This window comes from Siniperca chuatsi, linkage group LG1 (assembly GCF_020085105.1).
Source record: "Siniperca chuatsi isolate FFG_IHB_CAS linkage group LG1, ASM2008510v1, whole genome shotgun sequence".
NCBI classification, from domain to species: Eukaryota; Metazoa; Chordata; class Actinopteri; order Centrarchiformes; family Sinipercidae; genus Siniperca; species Siniperca chuatsi.
This window is the reverse complement of record NC_058042.1, coordinates 21,342,913-21,363,639: the sequence shown is the minus strand read 5'-3', so window position 1 is coordinate 21,363,639 and position 20,727 is coordinate 21,342,913. Positions and strand designations below refer to the sequence as shown.

The following is a 20,727-nucleotide window of genomic DNA, read 5'->3' as shown; positions in this document are numbered from 1 at the left end:
TCCCAGCAATAAGCTATAAAATAAATACAAGAAAAAATAAATATAAAAATGTATTGATAAAATTATACAGAATATGACCAAAATTTAAAATCAAAACGAGAGAAAAAAGGAATGGTTTTAAATAATGAAACTATTTATTTGTGACCTATTTTTAGCTTCAGGAGGAACAAATGGGTTTGGTGCTGGTGCTAATAATTTTATTCAGAAGTACAAGGGTACTCAAGGGTATTCACAACTGTGAAAATTCAAAACCCTTATTTTCATTACTTTATTATATCAACATTATATTTTATGTATGAATATTATTAGTACATTGCCGGGCTGCACTCCGTGCCACGTGGCGGCGGTAATGCGCCACCTCGTTGTTGCCAAAAACATCACAAGAAGAAGAAGGGAAACGTTGACGTCACGGGTTCAACATGGCGCGGGAAACCCGGGAAGAGATGGAGATGGAGATGGAGGTCCGCGGGGAAGTCGATGAAGAGGTGGACAGTCCCTCTCCGTCGGCTTTAAAACTGTACGAAACACAGTTTTTCGGCTTCACCCCGCAAACCTGTATGTTACGGGTCTACAGCGCCTTCCAGGACTGCCTGTACGACATTTTACCCGTCGTGGAGAAGGTGTGTGTGAGGCAGCTAAGTAAAGGCGGGTCGGACGCGGCCGAGGAGCTGCTCCGGTCCCGGGCCAGGGAGTGCAGCCGAAAGCTGCAGCAGTTCCTCGAAGAGCAGTTCAAACAGCTCTCGAAGCGGATGGAGGCGCTGCTGGTCAAACGCTGCTTCTCCGTGCCGCATAATATCCTGCTGCCCGAGGACCAGTCACACAAGAACTGCCCCCAAGACGTACAGGTGGGTGGAGGAGGAGGATTCAGCATCATGAGCTAAATTCATTCACACTTGATGATATTAGAGAGTCACTGTTTAATTCACGGAACACTTACTTACAAATAATGTGCTGTGCATTCAGGCTCTTTATGTCAGTTTGAAACAGACGGAGGTAAAGAGTTGAGTTTCCAGATTAAAAGTGTTTGAGGGTGTTCACATCCATGCTGTCTGAGCAACAGGTAACCAGCCCTCTCTAGACGCAGTCATCGCCATTGTCTGAACATTGCAGAAGGAAAGTGACAGGGCTACAGTTCCCACACTGTTCACTCAATATGTATGTCAACACCTTAATATTAAAGCCTAATCTCTGTAGTGCTATGAGACCTCATATTCCGATGTTATTACTTACCTGTACTTACTTACATACCACCACTGCCATACATACCTGTTTATTACATACCTTTCTATCAGAGTTCCATCGATACATTGTCTGGGCCGATATATTGGCTGATTTTCAGCTCTTCACAGATATATCTGTATTGGTGTATGCATGTCATGCTTTTAACTAACAAGAAATAAAAGTGACAAACCGATATGTTTGAGGTAATTTAGAAACAGTGACACCATTTCGTCGTTTGTCCGCCAGAGAGCACTGACCGGTGCATACCCTGGTCTCGATTCTCAAATAACCCAATGTAATGGATCCTTGTCAAAAAATTGACCGAAGTACCGATATTGGTATAGTAATCCACTATCGGCCGAGCTGTAGTGATAAATACAGCCGCACGATATGTTGGTCGGGCCGATATTATCGGTTGATTTCAGCTTATCATAGATACATCGATCGCTATCAGTGTATGTTGGCTGATAAGCAACAAGAAGGAAATCCCAAAGATATTTTTTAATGTGATCAGATGATTTAGAAATTCATTTAGCGTTTGACAAAATAATCTTAACTCAAGGTCCACCTACTAGTGTTTTCCAGAGCTTTCAATCGCATCTCACAGTATTCATCAGCAGATCGAGTTTGCTCAGTTTTCATCACTTGACCTAAGTATGAAGCTTCAGTCAAGTGATAACAGGTCTTTGTGTATCTCCATCTGCTGATGAAGACTCTGAGTTGTGACTGAAAGCAATGGGAAAAGCTGATCTTGAGTTAAGATTATGTTGCCAGATATTGATTGATTGATCGTAGTTGGCCTCAAAAGTCCAGTAATGTTCGTGCTTTACTGATGAAAGTGAATGGTCTATTAACAGTTTATGTATTAACCACTTATCTTTATTGCTCCTTTTTCTTAATTATTTTTTTTTAGGCTTCAATCAGTATTGATGATTGGGTTTAATTTTACAGCGCAGTCATTAACATATATCGTTTATGTCTACTTCTCATAATTTCTGCGTAATGTCTGTATCTGTCTGTGACTTGGCTGTGGTCTTGCACCATCCAGGAGGTGCTGAGGCTGGAGTCGTCCCTTGCTGACCTCCAGAGATCCTACGAAGCAGAAGTCTGTGCCAGACAGGCCCTGCAAGCTGAGCTGGAGGAGCAGAGGGAGGTGCAGAAGCAGCTGGGTGGGATCCTGGCATGGGTCAGAGAGCTCCAGGCGGCCTGGGTGAAGGAAGGCAACGGCAGCTTCCATGAAAGTTTCCGGCTGGTGATGGAGTCCGTAAAGAAACTGCAGGAGGCTGCCGGGGAGGTCTGCAATAAGGCGCCTCATTGAGCTGAACTCTTGAATTTTTGTAAACAGACATTTCTCCAAAACCTTTGTCTGTTTTTTACTCAATCTAGAAAGATAAGAAAATTTAGAAGACATCTGTAGCAGCAAAGTGGACATTAAGCAAATTCACCCACTGACTATTCAGAAGTTTGTCAGTCCAGTCCAGTCATCTTATAATGTAAATATTGTAACACAGTACACATTACTGTTCCTCACGCAAAGCTGGACAGTGATTTTTGGCCGCTGTTTGTCATGAAGACAGTGATATTGTTCATTCCCTGTGAAAAGAAACTAAACTAAAACATGTGCTTTGATGGCTTTATGAATCTATAACATAAATTAATCTCAATAAAGCTTAGTTACCTTTGAAACGACACAACAGCAACATCAGCTACCATCAGAGAAGATTACCTCTCCACAATGTAAATGTAAATAATAAAGCAGATGGATGTATTACGGTGTCAGTTCAACTGATGTGGTGGTTTCTGTTGTCTACCTCCTCATACCTCAACTTCACTGCCTCAAAAACGCAACTCCGTTTTCTTAACTTCTCTTATTTTTTTAACTTTATTTGTAATTTGAGGGTAGAGATATTTTGTTTAGTTGTCATTTCACTGGATTGCATTGGATTGTATAGATGATGATGATTCCCAGCAGAGGGCGCTCTCTGCAAGTTAACGTCTCACCCAGTCTAATCCATCCACATCTGAAGGCTGTAGTTTGTGTTGAACTATTGTATCATACAGATACAGTAGATAGAAGATATACTGGTTCTGTTATTTAGCCTACCATCATTGAGATAAATGGGGTGGACAAAATAATAGAAACACCTCTGTATGATTATAATACAGTTCAACAGCACCACAAACTTCATGAAGGTAGCATCTACTGCTAGACTGTTGTATTAGACTGCATTAGTTTTAGCTAGGTGGACCCAATAAACTGGAAACTGAGTGTAAGTAACATTTTAAGGAAACACAGGCAGCCATGATTGATGGTGTTGCAACTGTGAAAGAAATCAAAGCGGGAGGCACTGGTGGAACATAAAAAATACATTTGCTATTCTGGAGAAATTAGTATCCAAATCTGGCTGTTTTATTTTACCTTGAAGGTTTGACTTGAAAACAAAAAATTTGAATTGTCAAATTGTCACAATGTCTGCTGTGAAAAAGACCTGTTAGGAATTTACTCGTGACTCATGCTGGAGTGATCTGAAAAGTTTCTATAGATGTTTTGACATTATTCTGGGTCACCATTTCAATCCATTGTAACTCCAGTGAGTCCACACTTACCACAGCTGCCCTCCATGAAGGAGCAAGCTACACACTTCAGAGGCTCCTTTCAAATCCACAGGGCATATTATACAGTAATCATTTAATGTAACATAATGGGATTCATAATTTCAATATGACTTTGGTGTTACACTTTTATTTTTGTGTTGATCTCTTCAATTACATTTTTTACTAATGATGAAATAATGCTGTTTCTGGGTTTTTCATAGTTACATGGATTAGACCATTAGGGGGCGGTCGTGTTTACATTTGTTTTTTATATTTATCCATTTGTTCATCACAGCAATTTCAAACTGTATCTTTAATATCTACTTGCAAACATGCTTTAATACGGTTACTGAGGGGAAACGGCAGCAGAATCACTGGGTGGTGTAATAATTACAGAGCCACAGCTCCAGACTGAATAATCATTTGTTGCTGAGACATTTTGACTGGTGAGTTATTAGGTCACTTATGTAGCTGTCATCTGGGCTGCTCAAAATGAAGGAGAGAAAATATATATTATGAGGGTGTGGAGTTGAAAGATGCTATGCTCCAAACTCCAGACTCAGATGGACGAAGAGATCTTTTGGTATCAATACAGATATTTATTACTATCATTTAAATTTTTTTTAAACAAATAATTAAAAATAAGAACTGCAAGCATGATACTCATACTCCTCCCTGTGATTATGGAAAAATCATGTGAGTAAAAATTATCCATAGCTTGAAGCCTTTTAAGTGTACTCTTTAGGGTTTAGCTAGCTGGAGACAAAACCTGGGATTGTTATTGCTGATGTCAGATTTACAGCCCCAACAACAACAACAACAGCAACAACAAAAGTGAAAGTACATAAACAGCTACAACAAGAGGTCCAATGTAAACTGTAAACATTTGTTTTAGCATTCTTGTAATGCTGGTGTGTGTGTGTGTCTCACGTTCTTATATCCCGGTGGGGACTTTAACCTGAATGCACACTAACCCGTGGGGACAAAAATTGAGGTCCCCACGGCTTCAGAGTTGCTTTTAGGGTTCAGGTTATAATTAGGTTAAGATTAGGGTGAGGGTTAAGGTTAGGCATTTAGCTGTGATGGTTAAGGTTAGGGTAAGGGGCTAGGGAAGGCATTATGTCAATGACTGTCCCCCATGGGGATAGTGAAACAAACGTGTGTGTGTGTCCCACCTGCCTGTTGTGATTGACTTGAGAAGGGATCAGTCCAGATGGGGAGGTGTGAGAACTTGTCATTGTGTCTCTTGAGCAGCAGCTATAATGATCTTACAGGCTGTAACTGCATTTTGCTTGGACATCTGTGCAGATTAAGGACTCAGGCATCACTTGTCAAACCATTTGCTTACAATTCTTGTCCAATCAGTTTCTAATTCAGTTTTAAAGAGAGGGGGGTTTTGTTTTCAGCTGTTTGAAATGAGCTTAAAGGACAAAAACACTGTATTCAGTGTTGTGAGGTCAATGAGGCACAGCTATCATATTTCTTATTTTTCTCTTGGCTCTGCAATATTAAAAAATCCAATCCAGAAGCACTGGTCAGCGGTTTCTCTGATAGTGCTGTTTTACTTGGAACACTTCCAAATGGTCTGTGCTGAATATATCATCCTTTGTCAGAATAAGAAGTATTAGGATGACTTTTTAAAAACATAATCTCAGATTGTTGTGTGGTGAAACACTATAGACTTTCCAAATCAGTCTGCACTTACAACTGTACTGCCACAGACTGAGAACACAACTTAAAAGAATAATATAAAGAAAATAATAAACGTAAACATGATGTGATTTGATGATGAGTGGATTCTGATACCTCAGTGCTGTATAATACACTGCCATAAAGAATATATATAGTTGACTTTATCCATGATAAAGAGATAGATTGTTTGGAAAATGTACTGTATGTTGACATATATAACATTTACGTCCTCCACTGAATACACCTTTTATTGATTACTGACCACTTTACATTCACATGTATTCAATTGAATCAGTGTAGCTGTTATGGTGGGATGTCCTCAAACCTGGCCTGTTTACTGTTGATTTGACCAATATGAGACACTCTAACTGAGACATCTTGCTTTTAAATTGATCTGATGAGTACAAAAAAGGAAGCGATTACACCATATTTTCTCTGCTGATAGCGAGCGATGCAGAGTAGCAACAGTTTCTCTGGAGATTATAACCTGTGGTCTTTGATTACGGTTTCAGGAGTCACAGTTACACTTGGAGATTACTCTCTTGCCTTCATCTTGGATATCCGACTTAAAAATCTCTTAGCATTTTGTTATTTTCTGCTCAGAACCTCCTCGTAGGTTTGTACAGTCACAAGGTGTGTGTGAACAAAGCTGCCCTCTGTTTTTCTCTGTTTGTGTGTGTAAATTCTAAACAGTAGTGTGTGTGTGTGTGTGTGTGTGTGTGTGTGTGTGTGTGTCTGTAATACCTCTAAAGCCTACAAAAGATGTTGTCAAACACTATGAAGACACAGCTGTATGCAGCTGTCTGCTGGCTGCACACACTGTGCGTATGTCTGGATCCTGTTGACGGAGAGAGAAAATAAAGTAATCTGAAAGAAGAAGAAGCGTCTAATCAGCAAGAGAGCCAGCCAAGAAAATGTCAGTGAGTGTGTTTAAAAAGAGAAAGTGTTTGTATTTGAGGGGAGGGGAGACAAAATAGAGACAGAAGGTCGAGGAAGAAAGTGTCTTCTTTTAACAGCAGAGTCCCAAACTTTCACACTGCTGTCCTAAACAGCTTTGACGTGGACGCTGTTTACGTGTGGAAAAACCACATGCGTCCACATTTGTGTTTTCAGGTTGTTCTCTCCATCGACACTGAAACGTTTAAGCAAAATGAAAATGTCTTCTTACTCTTTCAGTCAGCAAACAACAAAACTTCACATCACAGCAAACATCTGGTGAAGAGTGGAGCAGGCACGGCCGGTCACAAAGTCATCCCGACAAACAAACATTAATACAGGTTAAAAACAATACCTGCGCTGTGTGATCGGCTATAATGACATTTAAAATGACTGATCACAGGTGACAGAAAGTTGTCTTCTTAAGTTTACTGACACACAGCCCTGTGACCACACCTAAAGGCCTCAGGATGCTTCAAACAAACTGCTTAAAAATCTTAACTCAAGGTCCACTTGCTTGCTATTTCCAGAGCTTTTAAGTGTTAAGTATGGAACTTCAGTCAACTTTAATCAACTTTAAACAAACTAGGTCGTTTGTTTGAAACATATTGAGGCCTTTAAATCATCATTTTCCAATAGCCCAGTTTTGTCCATCAAACTAAAATACAAGGCCAGCTTGTTAAAATTGTATGTGGAACTTGTAAACAATAAAAAGTTATGTTTACATTCAGTGTTTCTTACCTAAACACATGGTTGTGTTTCCATGAGGTCTAACAAATGTGTTGAATTCCTTCCTCAAAAACATTTGTACAGCTGATTTCTTGAATATTGTTTACGTTCATGTTAACTAGCTAGCAGTGTTCTTTTTCACTACCTTTGAGGACAAATTGCTTCTCTTTGTGCATGTGCCTCCTCATGCACATGCACATTACAAACAAAATGTGGACCCACTCATAAAAACATTGCGTAGTGCTGCTAGTGGTCAAAAACTCCAAAGGGTACCTTTAAAGTTCAGTTTTGAGTGTGACAAACTTTGACTTAACGTGGACTGAAAGTAAAACGGTGCATATTTGTGCATTGATGAGTTAAAGTGTTTATATGTGTGAGAATGAGTAGATCTGAATGTGTGTATGAGTGTGTGTATGTGTTCGTGTGAGCTTGTGTGTACATGTTGGAATTTGCAACTGTACCAATCTGTATGATGTGTGTGAGCGTGTGAACCTATGTGTGTGTGTGTGTGTGTGTGTGTGTGAAGACAGCATATGGACAGTGCCCTCCCTTCCTGTTGGGAGGGGAACAACGTGGCTCTCTGTGAACCACAGCCTGACCTCTCACCTCTTAGGATCACACACACACACACACACACACACACACAGACTCACACACATAAACCCAGATACCTACACATACGCAGCTATACATCCACACTCAGCCAGCCAGCTGTCCTCGCGGACTGACTGTCCCACATAGAGACAGAGAGGAGAGAGGAGGTGAGAGTGACAGTCAGGCGGGCAGACAGGATTGTTTTCTCAGGCTGTGAGAGCGAGTCTGGAATTCACTCTCTTCACTTTTGAAACCCACGTGTCACCCAGCAGGGGAAACAGCATACAGCAGCAGATCCTCTTTTCCCATTTCAAACATTTCCCACAACTGTAGGTCACAGTGACGTCATGAATTAGGAGGAAAGTAAATCTCCTCACATCTGTGGGCGATCACACGCACTGGCTGCCACTGAAGCGAACAATAACTAACAGACACCGAAATTCTTCCTTTTCTATTACTGAAATCTTAAAGTGGCCTCACTCACGCTTTTATTTTGCTAATGTGTGATGATCCTCATTAGGTATGTTTCCTAAGGGTGTGACATTACGCAATCAAAAGAACATCTTGTAACTTTGTAACTCTAGGTGAACAATGACATGTGGTTGTTACTTCATAAACCAGAATGTTGTCTATGTCACTTGCATGAATTACTTTGTTTCATTCATTGCTGCTCAAACTGAGTGATGTTATCGTCTGTCAAAGTGTTTGGTGGCATTTTTCTGATGCAGCAGAGTTTGGCAGTGATCCTGCATCTACACTGCCAGAAATAAGACAAGAAGAAGCAGTAGTAAAGACCTCAAAGCAACCTGAGTTCTGCACATCTTTATCAATACCTCAACTTTTCCACCTCAGCTGACTGTAAAAATGTACTAAAATGTACATTTTCTTTGCTTTGGCCTTTTGTTGAATTTCTGGTGTTTCTGATCAGTTTTTATGTGCATATTCAAAATGCCTGTCACAAGGTGCATGACAACGTATTTATTGCTGTTTATTTCCCTGAGATCTCTTGTCAGTCTCAGCATTGTTCTGATGTCTTTTTCTGAAGATATTTTTTATTTAGTTTTTAGTCTCTTTTGGTTCTGCTCTTTGGCATTGTGAATATTGTTCCTCGATGTAACTACCCAGCATGTTTATTCAAAATTAGCCACTGTTACCGCTGCTTGAAACATAAAACCTGCCAGTCAGCATAGGTTGAATTTGATGTATTTTACACACATTAATCACAAATAGTATGTAGCAAGATAGTAAAGCAAGATCTTTGCATCATGTGTGAAAATGTTGCAGATATTACTTTAACCTCAATCACTGACATTTGTTTCAACTTCAACCTTGCGTTCACTGGGCATGTGCAGGGGGACACATCAGCCAACTTTGTGCAATGTCAGCCAAGCGGCTTTCTGCTGTGGCATTGTTTGTTGTTTACAGAACAAACATGAAAAAAAAACCTGACTGTGCCAGGGAGTCAGGATTCTCAAAAACAGGTCAAATGTCTGTGATCACATGACCGTCAAACCTCAGCATTTTTGCAAAACCCCTTTTTCTTCGCCACAACGCAGCAACAGACCACCGTTTTCAAGTTCATCCACTTTGAAGAGAAATAAACATCTATTTTTGGTGGTTGAAAACAACAGCTTAATGAGGACATGAAAATAGTTTTGAACATTTCAGATTTAGCCTCGTTAGTGTGGAAATGGCCTTTCTGGGATTGTTGTTGGTGGGTTTTTTGCAACCTGCCTCACACATTGAAGAACATTGCATGCTGGATAATGACTCTGCTTTAAGACACTGTGGCCTTTGGTTTAAGTGGTTAAACAATGCCTTGCTCAACAGCACCTGGTTGGTAGATGTTAAGAGAGGACTGTTGAGGAATCTGAACCTGAAACCTTTTGGTTACAATCAAGCCAACTACTGCTGCTCCACACTTGTACAACATATAGTTTCTCCCACTCTTTCTTTTATTGCACCACTACACTGCAACTAAATACATTATGGTTATATTGAGCATACTGTCAATGAAATGTCCATAAGCATGTTATTTGTGGTAAATATGAAACCCTACAGGAAGTTTATAATTTCAAGTGTAGGAAAACTTGTTAGGCCTCAAAACACAGGAAAAACATATTTAACTGTCTTAAAACAGTCCAACAAATCACTTTATACACAATACTAGCTGAGGAATATGTGTGAATATGAATTTGTCCTGTAACACCTGAATACATCCAACCCTCACTGACCCCCAGATTTCCTGAATACAGCACACCTCCTTCCTCCCAGTTCAACTGGTTGATCTTCTAAATGTCTTTTCAGTGAATAGCATCTAACAGTGGAGGACAAAAAGAAAAGAGAGGCAGGGCCGACAGAGCAGAGAAGGAGAAGAAAAGAAGAGAAAGGAAAGCGTTGATGAGGTGAGAGGAGAAGGGAAAAGAGGTGAAGAGGAGCAGAGCAGCAGCTGGCAGGTGTCAGGAGTCACAAAGGACCATCTGTCCATCGAGTGTCATCTCCACACACACACACACACGCTACATTAAACTTTCTTCCTCACAACAACATGCCTCGACAGAGCCGCTTACCCTCATTTCTCCTCATCTGTTTTCATCTTAGTTTAAAAATTCAAGTTTATTCCTCTCCACCGACGGATTGGAACGACTGAGTTTGTGTTAGTCGATTGTTTACAGTAAACTAAATGCTTTGAGTTCCGTTCTAGTAGAACTTTTGGCTCCACAGGTCTCCACCCCGCCAGAGTCAGACTCTTTTTGTCTTTAGAGACGGAGTAATAGTCGGTAACAAGTCCAGAGAAACCATGATGGTGACAAAACTGAGGCAATGTGGCAAAGATGAACTCTCTCTTTCCTCTCTCTCTCTCTCTCTCTCTCTCTGTGGCATGTTGATCCTGTTCTGAACTCTACAAACTCAAGTTCCTCAGCTACTTACCAAGACAGGCACACACACACACTGTGCTGACCGCTGACCTTTCACCTCAAACAATCTCTCTCTGGGGAGTTTTTAAGAGTGCGAGGAGTGCTGGGATGACACATGTTAAAACCTCCATACATGCAGCAACTACTATCTCAAGACTGAGTTGACAGCACAGTGTGAGAGCGAGGAGGTGACCTGGACATAGACGTCTTTTCATCGGCATTGTAGTTTACAGTGATGTGACTCAGAGAGGATAAAATAACTACACTGCATGGCCAGAAGTATGTTGACACCTGAACAGACTTTGATTGATTCTGAAGACATGATACAGTCATTCTGATTTTCTGTGGGGTAATTTTAGTAATGTTATTTTGGCCTATTCTGTTCACACAACATCTATTGCATGTCTGTCCATCCTCTGTTGCTCTTCATGAGTTTTCTTCCATTTTTGTTCCCAATAAGCCGTTTGGGAGTTTTTCCTGAATCGAGGGTCTGTGTGGACAGAGGTGTGTCATATGCTGTTCAGATTGTAAATCCCTGTAAGGCAAATTTGTAATTTGTAATATTGGGCTATATAAACTAAAATGCCTTGACTTGATAGCAAAGGACCTTCCCAAAATTGTTCCCACAAAGTTGGAAGCACAATGTTACAGAACTAACGGAGAAAGTTTGTGGGCAGGGTTGTACATACTTTTGGCCATATAATGTGCCTACTACAACAGCAAATCATTTGCTTTTTTTCTTCTTGCTTGACGTCTGCTTTGTAGGTTTTGATGTGTATGTTTGTAAGTTTGTCAGTCTGGCGCAGGTAAACCAACAGTGTCATTTTACAGTAAAATTCAGCCACATGCACAGTGGATGATGATGATGCGCTGGTCAGACTGCCCATAATATATTTCTATAAACAGTGAGTAAGATTTCCTAATGTATTACAACATGTAATAGAAAAACTTCTACAACACTTCTGCTGAAGACAACATTTGAAATCTGTTGTTTTTAAGGGCAGGTCAGCCATCATCTGGCTCTCCCTCACACCTACTAACATGCTCTGTTGCTCTCTCTCTCTTCTTCCTTTAACAACTCTCCATTTCATTTACCCTCTCCCCCCACCCCCTCACGCACCCTCCTCTCGCCTTCCTTCCACATCCAGCAGACAGAGGGCGGATGCTGGCAAACACTTCCTCTCTCCACGAAGTTACTTCCTGTCTCTGGGAATCAATTTCCTGTTCGCAGCTACTACAACAGCACTAAGAGCATTCCTCAGGGGTCTCTCTATAACACACACACACACATACAATACATGTGTACATTTAATGACTGTGCCGCAGACTGGTTTGACTTATAGCTCACATTGTGTGTGTGTGATTTGTTATCCTTTGACTCAGGGTCATTAGTGTGTGTTGGCTGAGGTTCCCCTTGTTAGCAGTCCACTCCTGTAACTTAAATATGTTTGTCTTGTAGGCCAGTCATTCACAATTAACTTTTTACTATTGCTGTATGTAAGTTAACACTGAATTAAGTGAACAAAGAGCTGACTGGGACTTTATGAGGGGGGATTCTACAAACAAACATAATTTCATTTCACTTGTGGCACAGCCTGATGCTGCATGGGTAAGTGGGCCGGAGAGACTCTCTATAGGCCACAGTTTTGGGCCATAGAAGAAGAGAATTAGAATGACACTGAAAGAGAAAAGCCGACACTGAATGAAGAGAACGAGTGAGAGATGGGGAAAGAAAGATTGAAAAATAATAAAGGTTCTTGGCAGGAAACAGGCATGGTTTCCTGTGGTGTTAACTAATCAGTGGCAGTATTATCTGGCCCTACAGGGGGGGAAGTGTTTATATTTGTCTTGTAGGTTGGACCGCCACACAGTGCTGGAAGTGACACTAGCACACACACACACACACACACACACACACACACACACACACACACATACACACAAGTGCTAGATTTATATTTTGGTGCCTCATATCCGAGTTTTCTGCAGCTGCTCTTTAGTTTCATTAACCTTGATGGTATAAAAAGCTAAACAAATATTTAGGCTTGAATCTATATCTCGGCTGAAGCGCAGGGACAGACAGGAAACTGCTTCATCCCTGTAGGGAACTACAGTAGTACTCTGCCTCACTGTCTTCTTTGGGGATAAGGTGAGGGTTCAGCAACAATGTCTTAGCTTAGGCTACATCCACAGTAAGGTGGATAAGGTCAATATGGAGAGGAAAAAATGTGTTTTCACTGTTAGTTGTTCTAGGGTGGACATGGCCTTGGGTTAGCTTAGTATCCTGTTGTTTAATTTGATTTATCCTTGTGTACTTAGTTGTACAATATACATCATTCTGCACAGTGAAGATTTAAACAATCAAGTGAAATAACAATGAGCAAAACACATTTTTAAAAATGTATTTAAAAATACACAATTTAAAACAATATACTGATTTAAAAAAAATACAATATGGATTTGCTCAAGTCCACAACCTTGTGTTTTTGTTTTTGGACTGATCTACACCAGGACACATTGTAAGAAAACTAATCATGTTCTCATGATAGCTTGTGATGAAAACAACTGCTAATACTTAGTTAAGCAAATTTAAATGAATCAAAAATGCAAAGGTGTCACTTCAACAAAGACATGTATTTTTATACAGAGGCGTAGCCAGACAGTTTGGGCCCTGTGTATATTTGGTGTCAGTGGGCCCCCTTCGCCTCTTCATACATCAATTCTCGCACATGTACAAATAACTGAATACAAACTAAACATATGTATCTTTAGTGGTTATTGAGGACGGTGACTAGTCTGTCAGACCCTTTATTCAGCCACAAATAGTAATTAACTTATGAGGCTAATAAAATTTAAAAATTGCTCGTAAAACTAAACAGGGTAGTTAGTTGCATTATTCCCCTCACTACTACACCCCTGTTGTCATATGATATAACAAATGCAATTAATTGCAGTGTGGACTGCACACAAAGACAAACTGTGTTTGAATGTTTATGTAACCATAAATCCAAACAGCACTGAACACCAAACTTTGATTGAGAAACATTGTGTGAACATGGGACCCAAGCCAAACTATTGTTTTTATGTTATTGAAAATGGAGAAATTAACCTGTTTTTATCAAGTGGAACAGACTGTACAAGCCAAGATTTGTACATGGAATTGATTAAATGTCAAAAGGCCTGTTCTTAGAGACAGTCAACATTTATATTCTCCCATGTGTGTTTCCCCGGTCTGATTTCCAGTGGCAAGTCACTGCAAACTGATTTATACTCCATATGAGCTAATAGTAAAGTGTATATGCTATAGTGTACTGCTTGCTATTAACATATCCCAGCATGCCGTAATCGTATCCAGCATAGAGTTGACTGTATTCAGTGTTTACATGCTCCAACCAACAAGAAGACAAGTCATGACATCAGAGTATTTGTGTGCGAGGAAACACACCCTATAGAAGGGTCTGTTTGGGTTTTTTTAAGTTGTACGGCTGCTGGTGTGTTTGTTCATTGTTGGTCCAGCCTCCTCTCTCCCATCTGCTGCTACTCATTAGCATGGAAACAGGACCGGGAGCGTTTTCACACATACACACACTGGCCATTAATCAACAAGTCAGACCAGGGTCCATTCCCACACATACACACCACATAAATGAAAACAAAGACCATAAACACACAGACACAGACACAGCACCTAATCACAGAAACATCCCAGAGCACACTTTAGTAGCTCTCGACCACACCGCTTATCTCAGCAGATCAGACCTGGCAATTTTTGTCTATCAAATCTGGCAACCTAATGATGTCTCAATTGCTTTTTACTTTAAGCAATGACTGTTCCCTTGTAGCACCGTCAGTGAACACAAGGAGATTTGTTCCCATCAGCTGTTCTCTCTTTTTTATCGTCATGGGATGAATTGGCAAGTACTATTGTGTGAATTTGTTGTCTAATTTGTCTAGCCACCATGAATGGCCACATTGAAGGGAAGAGTGTATTCCCATGAATGGACTGCCTTGTGTCAATGAGAGTGGTGTGTAAAGGCAAACCAGCAAACATGTTGCGGACAGTGAAGAAACCAAATGACCTCCATATTTAGAAGTACAAACTGAGGAATGTGTAAAAGCAGGAAGCACCTTCCAAAAGAAACTGATGAGAAAACCCCCACAAAATAAGGATCTTGAAAATGGGTAAAATCAGAAACAATAAAAGCTGTAAAGTGATGTGGTTATGGAGCGATTTAAAAGCCTCACTTCACAAGTCATCTTTGAGGTAAGCTGTGACATTTGGCGCAACATGTTTTTATTGGTAAGCAGCGGCAAACAAGATGAAATTGCAGATATGACATTTTTTAAATCAGTTTCAATCCTCACCATTGCATTTTGCATGAGCTCAAGATGACAAACTGAATTTTGACTGAGGCAGGAAGGGACAGATCTGCTGCAGCCGGACCAAGAAGAAATAAAGCATAGATGACATACAAAAACAAAAGGTTCTCCACTGTATAATGCAAACAAAGATATATGCTTCCTGCAGAAACTATTAGCCAACACTTCTGCTGTGGAGGAAGCTCACTACAGAAAGATGGTGTGTGGCTTACAGGTGAGATGTTACATGCAGGTCACTATCACACTGTGAGCCAGAGATGGCAACAGCACTTCAGAATGTTATAATTGGTACAAAAGGGAACACGGATGCAGGACAGAAAAAGGAATGAGACAATCGAGATGTCAATTCAGTTTACTGTGGTTTATCAGCAGACTGATTTAAAGGCTCACTGGCTTTCTTTATCATGGCTGGGATGGTGAAGTGCCATCCAAACCAAAACCTTCTTCTTGGTAAATTCCAATTGTTCTGCAGGTGCCCGAGCAGAGAAGTATCATTTTTACTTTAGCTGCCGCTCTTATGTCAAATTTATATTTTGGTACCTGAGATGTGGTGCCAAGAAAGTCTCCCTGTTTACCAAGAAATATATCCTGCAGAAGTCGAAGCAGAGGTTCTCATAGTTTCCCAGCTCAGAGCCTGAGTTGTCATTTGATCTTGGGCCTCATACCTACATATCGTACTGCTACTCTGGTCATATTCACAAAATATAAATACACTATATGTGTCAAAGTTGCAGTGTGAAAAACTTCATCAAACTTGAAGCTTCTTACCCTTCAAAGCTTTGCACCACCCATCTTTACAAACTCATGTTTTGTGGCCAAGTGTGGTTCCAACACACAGCACTTGATGTTAAAAATACCAATTTTAAAGATACTAAATACTTAAGTCTCAAACTGCAGGGAAATGTGTATAAAATCATGCACGAGACATTTGCAGGTTTCCATTTGATGGTTCAGCTGTACACAAAATCATGCTGCCTTGAGTTTGAATGTTTTACTCATTGTAAGCATCATATAGCTTCAGTCAAGTGTTGGAATGTGCAGATACAGAACACATACAAGATGGATGACACATTAGATGAAAAAACAAAATAAAGTGTCTTAGTAATGTGTTGGGCCGCCATGAGTCACCAGAACAGCTGTAGTGCTCTATAGCATAGATTCTATAAGTCTCTGGGAACTCTTTCTCTAAGACGTGTTCCCTCATTTGGTGTATTGATGATAACACGTCGCTTCAAAATCTCCTATAGGAGTTCAGCTGGTTTGACATCCAGTCACTGTAAAAGCCATAGCATGTGATTCCCATCATTTTCATACTCATCAAACCACTCAGTGAGCTCTTGTACCCTGCATGGAAGCATCATCATCGTTCATTGCTATGTTTCTCCACTCATTTAATCAGCCTTTGCCTTTAATTTGTCAACTGTCTGTGTGTGATATTGTCGTATAGTGTGGTTATCAGCTTTTTTCTAATGTTAAAGACACATAAAGGGACATTTAATGGGGAATGGGAAGTTAAGCATTTAGAAGGTTAAGGATACATTTTTGAGGAGAACATTAGGAACCTTGTGGTTGGCGGACAGAAGCCTGATCCCAAAAGTTTCGGGAAAAATTCCACAACACTGCAATAGAGAGACTCGGCCACAATAGAGAAGTGCAATTGTCTTCCTATCCTGCTGCGCTCTGGACTGCTGAACAAAGCATCACTCTATCAAAAGCAGGTAAAGCTGTTGTCTGTTCTTACCTGCTGCTGAAGAGTTGAATACAAATCCAACTCATCAGAGAGAGAGAGAGACATCTGGTCTCTCTCTCTCTCTCTTTCTCTCCCTTCCCTCCTGTGTGTCCTCTGTGACAACATCTGCTTCCTCCACTGCTCTTTCCCATCATGCAGTGGGCGGGTCCTTTGTGTTACCCCCCAGCTTCATTGTTCTAGCCAATCATTGTCCTCACCAAGCTGTTCCCACGATGCACCAGTAATGACCAGAAGGCACTGATGGGAGCTGGTGTCTCTGAAGGAATGACTCTGTCTTTACAACCCGCTTTAACCCCCAGTGAAAAACGACAATAAACAAAATAAAAACAAAAACAATGCTCTAGCATCTACTCAAAGAGTACTGAGAAATGTATTCTGTTTTAATTGCTTTGACATCTAACTGCAACTTCCCCCCAAACTATGATTTAAATAAAACATATTGTACATAGAAAAGGAAAAAGAAATTTAATAGAGTCATGTTGTGCAGATTATTATTAACAGAGTCAGAGGAGAGACAATCAGGGAAAGAGGAAGAAAGGAGGGGAGAAAGAGTAAGTGAAAGAGAGAGATGGAGCTCTGGGAAAAGATCAGAGCCTGGTCCCTGGGGAGCTGCGACAGATGAAGTAGCTGAATAAGCTGTCTGTCATTGTGTGACTCGGGCTGCTGTGGTCACTTCGTTTGTTCAAACTCAACAATGGAGGAAGGCTGAGTGAGAAATCTCTGTTTTCCCACAAAAAATCACCAGTCATTGATGCTCCGTGTGTTTGGGGATTTGTCCTGGTGACAAAGTGAAATGCTAATACAAGACAGAGTGGAGAGAGGTGTAAAGTCAGTGAGTCACTGTTATGATGCTGTTTCTTTTGTTGTGAGAAAAACTGCAAATCAGCAAAAAAGTGAAGACATGAAGAGAAGAAAAGGGCTTGTAATGTACTTTGTGTTTTAACGAATCAATTTACTTGTAGAAAAAGACCTTCATGCATTTATGTTATGTATTTAGTGGTGAAGTGGCATTTAAATTAGAATCTTAAACTTTTTGTTACATGTTATATCGACGGATGTTTAGCCAGAACATTTTGGCCCTGTGCATCAATTCTCACATATGTACAAATAACTGAATAACAATTAAACACATGCATCTTTAGTGGTTATTAGGATAATCAGTAATGGCCTGTTTAATCAGATATTACTCCAAAACGTCTGTGATACTTTTACTGCAAGGTTTGCTTGGATAGAGAACATTATTTCCTATATGGTTGTTTGGGTCTTAAATATAGATACACATGTAGAAAAAAGCCTCTTTCCTGGCCTCTACGCTGAGAGACCACTTATTATTTCATAATAAACAACAACCAAATAACCGACTTTACTGCAGTCATGTTTTACAGTGTTAACTAGTTGTGTTCACTCTTGATGTTTGATGCAATCATGGGAATGTTTCTTCATCTAGCAGCAAGATAACTTCTGTAATGTTCGCTAGCTAGGTTCAATCTATATGCCAATATTTTACTTTGGTAAAACAGGTTAATCGTCTGTCAAACCCTTTATTAAGCCACTACTAATAATTAACTAATGAGGTTAATAGCGTAAAATTTCAAAATTGCACATAAGAGCAAACATTTAATTCCAAGCTTCTTGAGGGCCCTCCCCATGTTGGGGCCCTGGTAGTTAGTTCCATTATATCCACCCCTGTATGTAGATGTCTGTCTATGTATGATGTTGCTGATGCTGTGAACTGAACCTAACACACACACACACACACACATATATATAGGAATTGTATGCCTTCCTTAACTCCCTGGGACACAAGGGTGCCCCAGTTTCTCCAGTTTCAACCGCTTTCAGCAAAGTACTGTTGTGTATGTGTGTGTGTGTGTGTGTGTGTGTGTGTGTGTGTGTGTGTGTGTGTGTGTGTGTATGTGTGTATAACAGGTGACCAGTGTGTGGATAAAAGAAGGGTCAGTGGCCAAGTGTGAGCTCTTTTCTTCCCCCCTTGTCACCCTCTTCCCAGCAATCTCTCTCTCACACACACACATACACATGGACATTGACATGCATGCTTACACACATAAACACACTGACACACACACACACATATACATTCAAACAGATCTGTGAGAGGAGAAGAGAGGAGAGGAGCGTATGAATGGACAGATTAATCAGATTATAGCAGAGACACACTTAAACAGTCTGTTCTCTGGATTAGCTACGGTCCTGCCTACTCCCTGTCAGAATAAAAAGTGTGTGAGATGAGAGAAAGAGGGGGAGACTAAAAGAGACAATATATTATCCAACACACATGTGTAATTTGTGTATTTTTCACATTTGTGTTAGCATTTTGTGCTGCGTTTGCTTTTGTTGGCATTAAACATCACCAACGTTTGTGTCACCAAATAAATGGAGGTTCTAAATCCTGCAATATAAATTATGGTACAAGTTAAATATCCTTACGAGATAAGAAGAAGATGGAAACTGGCAGAACTGTTACTGTAGTACCATATGAAAAGGAAAAACAAGTCCATGTGAATATGTGACTAATCTAATATACACTTCTCTATATATTTTACCATGAAGAAGTTTTGATTTCCCCCTCAGAAGTTCAAAGAGTGCTATTCTTTATGTGCAGCAGGGCAGCATATGGCAGCCAGTAACCAGGGCTTTGTCTGTCTACTGACACCAGAGAGATGCAGAGAGGGAGGATGTGAGTGTGTGCGACTGTTTGGGGCCGGAGGACAGCCTAACAACAACAAAAGACCAGCTTTAAGCCTGTCTCCTGTGATTTTCCAACTCAGCGAAAAGCTATTGTGGCCCTGAAAAAAAGTTAAGTTAAAAAGCTTAGCATGGTATGTGCTAACAACTGCCTGCTGCTTGTGTAATACAAGCAAATACTTTATGAGCAGTCACAGTCACAGTCTTTGGAAGGGCAACGGTCCCAGTGTCTACAACCACTGGGCAGGTCACTGCTCCAATATGTTGGTCTGTAGGATGTGCAGGAAACTTTACTTACAAATAATGTGACTCTGAATCAATATATGAAGGAATAAATTAACTTAACTCGACTTTCTTTTCTTTTTTCCCTCATTAAATTACTCTAACTTTAGATAAGAAGGCCATGACCTGTGTTTATGTGTTTATGTGTGTGTGTGTGTGTGTGTGTGTGTGTGTGTGTTTATGTGAGACTGCGGACCAGATGAGTTTCTTTGATGACTACTTCTACACTCCCAGTGGTCGCTAAATGACATACACACACGTGCACACACACATGCACACACACACACGCACTCACACATGCGGAGTACTCAGGCAGGGGCAACCGGGACTAAATCCAGACTGGTGGTTTCTCTCTCCAGCTATAAATACCCCTCTGCTTAAAACAAGATCACACACACACACACACACACACACACACACACACACACACACACAAGCACTGATACTCATGTACAGAGGCTCATAGAAAAAAAACAATCATTCAAGATAAGACCGACTAATATAAATACACATATGCAGCCATGCCCATATGGACACACACTCTCTCTCTCTCTCTCTCTCTCTCTCTCTCTCTCTCTCTCTCTCTCTCTCTCTCTCTCTCTCTCTCGCACACACACACCCAAATACTCACATACAAAGAGATGGCTCTGGCCTCAGAGGAGGCTAGCTAAGCGGTCTATGATTATGGGGTGTGTCTTTGTCTCATTTAGTGGTTCCACAAGGAGACAGTCTTCTGCTGCGTCAGACAAACACACACACACACACACACACACACACACACACACACACACACACACACACACACACACACATGCAAATACCAACACACTATCACTTAGCGACAAGAAATCCCTCAGCTTGAATTTCTTAGATTGCCCTTGCAAATGTAAAAATGGTTGTATATGAGAGCAGTATTTTGCTAAA

At 40.5% G+C, this 20,727-nt stretch overlaps 1 protein-coding gene across 1 annotated transcript; it reads left to right on the top strand.

Moving 5' to 3' along the window:
• Positions 1-374: 374 nt before the first annotated feature.
• On the top strand, positions 375-3,006 carry mis12 (MIS12 kinetochore complex component). The gene is made up of 2 exons (XM_044177343.1): positions 375-845; positions 2,270-3,006. The coding sequence occupies exons 1-2, from the start codon at positions 420-422 to the stop codon at positions 2,537-2,539; spliced, it is 696 nt and encodes a 231-aa protein (XP_044033278.1). The 5' UTR covers positions 375-419; the 3' UTR covers positions 2,540-3,006.
• Positions 3,007-20,727: the final 17,721 nt, after the last annotated feature.

Coding starts and splice junctions, on each gene's coding strand:
- mis12 (XM_044177343.1), top strand. CDS start 420: ATGGCGCGGGAAACCCGGGAAGAGATGGAGATGGAGATGGAGGTCCGC. Junction 846..2,269: donor ACTGCCCCCAAGACGTACAG/GTGGGTGGAGGA, acceptor TGCACCATCCAG/GAGGTGCTGAGGCTGGAGTC.